The following is a 7,861-nucleotide window of genomic DNA, read 5'->3' on the forward strand; positions in this document are numbered from 1 at the left end:
GAAACCAGAGTTAATGGATATGTATCTTGTATAACACCTAACCTTGGGGACCTCATATTGCCAGAGGAGATGTGATGCTATGGAGCCTGTCAGATCTTGGGGTCACATGCATGTTTCATCCACAAAACCTAACTACTCTTAGAGGTGTGTGTATATCATTATTACTTTCATCAATAAACATAACTACTGTTGTGGAACAGAGTGATTTTTGTGAAACAGAGCTAGAAAGATGTCAGTTGAATCCATGAAACTAGATTAAATTATGAATATCTTAAGAAATTATGAACCTGTACCTGTGCAGCCCCACTTCATAAAGTACCTCTTCACACACATTCTGGTTGCAATATACAAACCTAGGCCCATAAAATTCAACAGTTTCCTTTCTGAAACTTAGTGGAACTGAAGTCATGCTTCCTGAAACAGTGGAAGCTGCAAAATACTCATATAAAAAAAGATCAGGCAGGGCTGGCCAAGTGGCTCAGTTGGTTAAGAGCTTGCTCAAGAGTGTGAGCTCTGAGCAACTAGCGGTTAGATTCCCGCCTTGAGCTGAGCTGCTGCTGAGCTNATGTGGGATCCGAACCGGGGCCCTCCGGCATCCCAAGCGAGCTCCCAACCATCGCGCCACTCGGCCGGCCCTGTCCTTATCTTTTCAACGCCAGTCTTTCACCCATCCCCACAGCCTTTCCCTAGAGTTTCCAGGATAATTGCTTTTTAAACATGTATTATTTATTCTCTAATGTCACTGGGCCCTTATTTTAACCTTTTGCTTTTATATTTAAATTCCAACTACTTTCTAACATGATTTTAGCACTATCAAATAGTCTATAACTTGGGAGATTTTAAAATAAGTTGGTTAATTAGCCAGGATAGATATATTAAAATTATTCTTAATTTTTTGAAACTTTTTAAGTCCGCTCCTTTCTTTACTTTAAATATCCTAAGTTCCCACAGCTAAAAACAGGAGCAGACCTAAAACAAAGTGACACATAAATCTACTGGATCGGGAAATGGAGGGACAAGGGGTGCCGGTGCCCAGACTGCTCTGTCTCATCAAAGCATCTAACCTTCTGCAAACATGCTCCCTGTTTCTCCAAAGATCCACCATCTGGAAATCTACCCTGTCCACCTCTCTGCATCACAGACTGCCTTCCTCTACAGCCCCTGAACACCACACCCCAAGTCAAAACCTCCACCCTCTGCAGAGTCAACCTAAAAAAGTAATCTGCCCTCACACCCAGCAGCTGTTACCCACCTCAGCTTCCTGGTCCTACCAGGAAGGGCACCCAGAACTTAGAAGGTAAAAGGAACTTTCTTCCAACAGGGCACCTGGGAGAAGTGGAACCAGATTTGTGCAAAACAAATGGGAAAAATCAGACTAGCAAAGCAGATAAATTGGGGAGAATTTTTTCACCATATATGAACATGCATTTATGGAAATCCTCCAAATAATTTCCCTAGTGGTACAGTTTTATCTGATTTTATATACAATTAACTTTCATGGAACATTTCAGGAATATATCATTTAAGTGGAAGAACACTGATATTATATGTCTGTATTGACAAAAAAATTACTTTGGTTCATTAGTAGTATTTTATGCATAATCTTAATCTCAATTCTTTCTATCTCTTTTCTATATTCTAGCCAAAGAAATAAAAACTAGTTCTTCCCATCCATTTTCAAATAAACCAGGGTGTCCACCGAAAATTCAGGCAATAAAAATCTGGTATTTCTTCTTTCTTTGTGGGCAGAGGGTGCTTAACATTTTCTGTGGACCCTGAAGAGCCAGGTATATTAAGTATTATTATTACTATTAATAGCTCTTAAATGTTAATATAGGAATTGTGTTATTTTAGAAAATAGCCAACATAAAAATCTCTTGGAATTTTCTGATGAAGATTAAATTGGTAAACCTGTTAACACTCACATGTTATTTATAATTAATCTGTTATCTGATTAATCTGCTTCCTGAAAATAATCATTTAAATTACAAAGATATTTTATGGCTAAATGACAAATGAATGTATCTCAAACCCTAGTGCGGAGAGAGAAATTTTTATCTAACAGCCTAGTCAACAAAAAGAGTGAAACAAATATGTTTTATCCCTTTATCTTTTCTTATCATCTGAATTAGGTGCTTCATATTCTTTCAAGGGTTTGAGAGTTACTGTATGATAGACTGATTTTATATATATAAATTTTGTGTGTATATATATAATATATATATATACAAAAAGATTAATTCCTGCATTAATGAATGCTTTTATAATAAACAATAATTCCTCTGTAACTCCATACCAAAAAATCCAATCCCAAATCAATGGGCCACATACATCAATAAATATTAATGATATATCCTGGAGTAATAGAAAAACATGAATGACCCTTGGAATTTGTTATAATAAAACTAAATCCATACTACATAAGAATGAGATGACCCTTGCTAGCCAGGTGGGCCCAAGCATCAGACAAATAAGATCAAAGAGAGAAAGAAGCATTGTGTCATTATTCAGTGGGATTTGGCAACATATTTTCAATCAGCCATTTATCATCCCATCTAGCACTGTACAAGTGAATGTACAATGCTAGATGGGATAACTGAATGGAGGCGACATTAAGAAATTGGACAATGGGGGCCGGCCGAGTGGCTCAGTTGGTTAAGAGCTCGCTCAAGAGTGTGAGCTCTGAGCCAACAACGGTTTGATTCCTGGCCCAAGCTGAGCTGCTGCTGAGCTGCCAATAGGTATCAGGATGGCTCGGCTAAAAAAAGAAAAAAGAAATTGGACAATGGCAATATAATGTGATACCTGCTCTGAAAAGTGTAAGCATGGTCCTTGGGAATCAGGAAAGCCTTCCTGAAGGTGAGGACCCCAAACTCAGTCCTGAAGGCAAAGTGGTGAAAGAAGTATTACCCACGTGAAGAGAGCAGAGAAGGCAGCCTGTACATAGGAGCCTGCTCATGAGAGAGCCCTGAGGAGTCCTGTGCATCCGAACACTGAGAAGGAATTGCAAGAGGGTGTAGATAATAAATAAAAGTGATGTGATGGAGTGGTAAATAAGGGCCAGATAATGAATATTTTTGCATGTTATTGTGAGGAAATGGGATTTTAGCTGAGGGCAAAGAGGAGACATTGCAATGATGATTAAGTGGAAGAAAAATTAGATGTAGTAATTGTGAGATACGCATTCCACACTGCTCAAATTCAACCTTAGCCCTGCTTCAGTGAACATCCTTTTTGTTTGGAGTTATAAGTCCTTCTCTGTCCTTCATATGTTCCCCTATTTCTTGATCTGCCAAATTTAGCTTCTAAGTATCTCCCAATACACAAGTGTTTCCATTCATCTAGGAAACTAACCAGCCTCTGGATAGTTTCTTATCTCAAGTGAACCAAAATAACAAATGATAACACCACTTCTTTTAAAAAAACATTTAATAGTATTCAGTTTCATAACTCATGTTAGGAGTTATTCTCATAACTCTTAGGCATTAATCATCAGACAAAAGCATTCTTTCACCACCTCCCTGTGTTGTATTTCCCTTGTCTGACTTCACCATTCATCTTAGCAGACTACAGAGAGACATGGGAAAGACCAAAAACACATCCCTGGAAACCGTGGTGACAGATTTCATTCTCCTGGGCTTATCTCATCCCCCAAATCTGAGGATCCTTCTCTTCCTGGTCTTCTTCATCATTTACATCCTGACTCAGCTGGGGAACCTGCTCATTCTGTTCACTGTGTGGGCTGACCCAAAGCTCCATGCTCGCCCCATGTACATTCTTCTGGGCGTGCTCTCATTCCTGGACATGTGGCTCTCCTCAGTCATTGTTCCTCGCCTTATACTAGATTTTACTCCTGCCAGTAAGGCAATCCCATTTGGTGGCTGTGTGGCTCAGCTGTATTTCTTTCACTTCCTGGGCAGCACCCAGTGCTTCCTCTACACCTTGATGGCCTATGACAGGTACCTGGCAATATGCCAGCCCCTGCGCTACCCGGTGCTCATGAATGGGAAACTATGCACCATTCTTGTGGCTGGAACTTGGGTGGCCGGCTCCATCCATGGGTCTATCCAAGCCACCCTGACCTTCCGCCTGCCTTACTGTGGGCCCAACCAGGTGGATTACTTTATCTGTGACATCCCTGCAGTATTGAAACTGGCCTGTGCTGACACGACTGTCAATGAGCTTGTGACCTTTGTGGACATTGGGGTAGTGGCTGCCAGTTGCTTCATGTTAATTCTGCTCTCCTATGCCAACATAGTCTACGCCATCTTAAAGATACGCACTTCTGATGGACGGCGCAGGGCATTCTCCACCTGTGGTTCCCACTTAACCGTGGTCACAGTCTACTATGTCCCCTGTATTTTCATCTACCTTCGGGCTGGCTCCAAGAGTCCCCTGGATGGAGCAGTGGCTGTGTTTTACACTGTTGTCACCCCATTACTGAACCCCCTCATCTATACACTGAGGAACCAAGAAGTGAAGTCTGCTCTGAAGAGAATAACAGCAGGTCTAGGGGCTGCGAATAAAAATAAGTAACTATGGGCTCAGGGACTACCTACACCATCCATCACTACCACTCTTTTCAGCTATTGCTGCATGTGACAAATGTTCAATAAACTGTTAATGATTTAAACTGAACAGAATTTAATTCTATTTAGAAGAAAGTTCTGACTTCTTTGGATTCATAATCTTTTTTATCTTTTTAAATTCGTTCAAATTGTTTTACATTATTTGTTTAGAAATAAATGGATACATTGCTTGTACCACTTCTGATTATCTTGTGGCATAAAAAACTACCTTATTGGGCCAGTCGAGTGGCTCAGTTGGTTAAGAGCTCTCTCAAGAGTGTAAGCTCTGAGCAACAGCGGTTTGATTCCTGGATCGAGATGAGCTGCCGCTGAGCTGCCAACAAGTGGCAGGACAGGTCAGCTAAAAAAAAAGAAAAGAAAAGAAAAGAAAATGCCTTATCAAAGGTTGAATAGGATGAGAATGTGTCAGACTCTTCAGAAGCATATTATGCCAGGAAATGTGGAAGGTAAAACAAATGACATAATGCTACCCTAGCCCTTTTTTCATTCTCTTTGCCCCTGAACCCTAGACTCCTATAAATTCTGTTTCTTTGCTTGTGCATGGCATTAACATTTCCAAACACTTGAACTTGAAAATACTGGACGATTTATGTTTTCTTCCTGTCCCTCACTCTTCCCATGTGCTAAGACATCAAATTCTGTCCCTTCCACCTTTAGAATATCTCTCTTGATTCCTAAATAATCTTTTGTCCTCTTCTTCCTCATCCATACTGCAGTAAAAATTACCCTTCTGGACCATAGAATCTGTAAGACTTTGCGATAATGTAGAATAAAGTCAGACCCCTTAATCTAGAATTCAAAGTCCAAAAAAAAATCTGGACCCAACAAACCTTATCTTCCAAGACAACTCTAACCTTTTCCTCTCTCGTCCTCACTAATTTACTGCCCTTCTTTGAGCATGCCCAATACTTGCCTGCCACTATTTTGCTCAAGTTGTCTCCTCTAGGTGGAATACACTTCCCGTCCAAATTCATATTGTCTAATCTCTTAAGGACGTTTCTTAGAAGAGTGTCAAACTATAAGCTCCAAATTTTAAAACTCTTCCTAGTGAGGATCTTGGCCTTTATGTTTCTTCCAAATGACCTCCTTCACTACCCAGAACCCAAGAACATATGCAAATAACTCTTAACTCATATGGATGGTACTGATTTCCCAAAAGGAAATAAATGGCCTACTCAAAACATAATAATTTGAAGAGAATTTCTTTGCATAGGGACTATTTACAAAGATATGGGAGTAGGAGGACCACAAGGAAAAGTTGAGTAACCTGGGGCTTAGTGACACTCAAACAATTTGCCATCCCGAAGCCAGAAGGGACAAGGGACGAAACAATTAGAAGAGCCAGGAGGAAAAGTGTTACACAACTCTCCAAGTCCTGTCCTCCAGAGTAATGACACAATTATTTACAGCCTGTAGACATTTAGGTTTTCTTGAGCTACATATGTAACAGTGAACAATTAATCCCTGAGATGGGGTACACTCTTGTTGATGAGAGCATCTTCTACTATCATTCTTTAGGTTTATTTTTCCCAGGAAATAAAACTAAAGAAAAGTTAACTCCCATGATGAGTGCTTGCTCCAGACATCTGAGTATCAATGTGGCTCTGGAAATGCCATATATATTGCAAAGATGAGAAAATAACTGGAAAATAAGATGTTCTATCAAGCTCACACTGAAGGATACAGGGAGCACCAAAAATCTCAAGATAAAGAACACTGAAGCTGGATTCATTCCCAAATGAATCCAAGGGAACAAGGTCAAAAAGAGCTCAGGAAACTTCACTCTAAACTTCATGAAAGATAATCAGATTAGATGCACTCCAAATTCCTCCAAATCCTGACAGTTTATGTTTATTTTATGCTGTGAGATTTTACCTGAACACGCTGTGGAGCCAGGGTTTGAATATAGAAGTTTCTGACTCCCAAGTCCATATATAGCTACTACTCCCTGTATGTAACAACTGAGATGAGACCCCAGTTTGACCCACAGTAATTCTAAATATCATGGTTCCTACCCTCTGGTAATGGCTTGCTCCAACCTCTAACACCCAACCTTATTCCAGGTGGAAATGGAAAAAGTTTCTAGGTCAGCTAGAGAGAAATACTACCGGCAGGGATAGAAAGTATCAAAGAGAGGTGATACTCTTTTTTTGAAAATCTCTATGGTTGTAAGGGCCGGCTGAGTGGCTCAGTTGGTTAAGAGCTCACTCAAGAGTTTGAGCTCTGAGCAACAGTGGTTCGAGTCAGCCCGAGCTGAGCAGCCATGAGCTGCCAACAGGTGGCGGGATGGCTCAGCTAAAAAAAAAAAAGAAAAAGAAAAAAGAAAATCTCTATGGTTGAAAAACATGTGATTTTAGAAACTTAAGCTTTAGAGGAAAATAGGTATGAAAACAAGATCAGAATGAGCCTACAAAAGTCCTTATGAGTATTCGTCATAGTCATTAAGTTAAATACAAGGATAGCATACTGGATAAAGAGAATATCAATAGCTTACATGTCTTCAAATTTAAGACATTTGGTATTGTACAGTCATTTCTATTTTCTATTCACTATTTGCTAGAAGTCTTTTAGACTTTATCTCCTTCATTGTTTCAATGAGGTACTTGAATTTTTATTTTTCATCTTTTATAAATAACATGCATATCATTTGCTTCAGTGTTAGATCCTCCATTCAAATGTTTAGTATCTTTCAGATTTTATGTGTTGGAGTCCCACTATGAACCTAGAAATATTTGAGTACTTTGAAAGATCGAGATTCTTTGGATAACTTGACTTGTCGTCTTGTAATCATCCAGTGATATATAGCCCTTACTCGGCTCATGACTAATTTATGTTATAAAATTAATAATAGGGCCGGCGGAGTGGCGCAATGGTTAAGAGCTGGCTTGGGACACCAGAGGGCCCCAGTTTGGATCCCACATATGAGAGCCAGTGACACAGCCCTCCACAGCTAAGATGCTGAAAAACAGCTCAACCTGGAGCTGGGCTGCCGTGAGTCGCCAGCGACGGCGGAGGCTGCAGGCCCTGCTACAGTGGGTTGCTATGGGCTACCGTATGTAGCCAGCAGACAGCGTGAGCGGCCGTCCAGAAGCCGGCGACTGAGCTGCCTCGCCTGGGAAGAGCACAATGATGGTGCCAACTTGGGCCAGTGAAGCAACGTCCTCCACAACTAGACTGAAGAACAAAAATGACAGCAACTTGTCTGTTCCCCTTCCCCCAATTCCCCAGCACTGTTCCCATCCCCCCAATTCCCCAATAAAAATCTTTAAAAA

The 7,861-nt window shown here is 40.5% G+C and overlaps 1 protein-coding gene across 1 annotated transcript; it reads left to right on the top strand.

Annotated features, from left to right (window-relative positions):
* The first annotated feature begins 3,487 nt into the window (after positions 1 to 3,487).
* Positions 3,488 to 4,596, top strand: LOC109374275 (olfactory receptor 10G2). Its single transcript, XM_019628747.1, has one exon. The coding sequence runs from the start codon at positions 3,580 to 3,582 to the stop codon at positions 4,534 to 4,536; it is 957 nt and encodes a 318-aa protein (XP_019484292.1). The 5' UTR covers positions 3,488 to 3,579; the 3' UTR covers positions 4,537 to 4,596.
* The last annotated feature ends 3,265 nt before the right edge of the window (positions 4,597 to 7,861 follow it).

Source organism: Hipposideros armiger, unplaced genomic scaffold (assembly GCF_001890085.2).
Source record: "Hipposideros armiger isolate ML-2016 unplaced genomic scaffold, ASM189008v1 scaffold_807, whole genome shotgun sequence".
Lineage (NCBI taxonomy): Eukaryota > Metazoa > Chordata > Mammalia > Chiroptera > Hipposideridae > Hipposideros > Hipposideros armiger.

What these genes read in the sequence shown, in the direction of transcription:
- LOC109374275 (XM_019628747.1), top strand. Translation starts at nt 3,580, where the DNA reads ATGGGAAAGACCAAAAACACATCCCTGGAAACCGTGGTGACAGATTTC.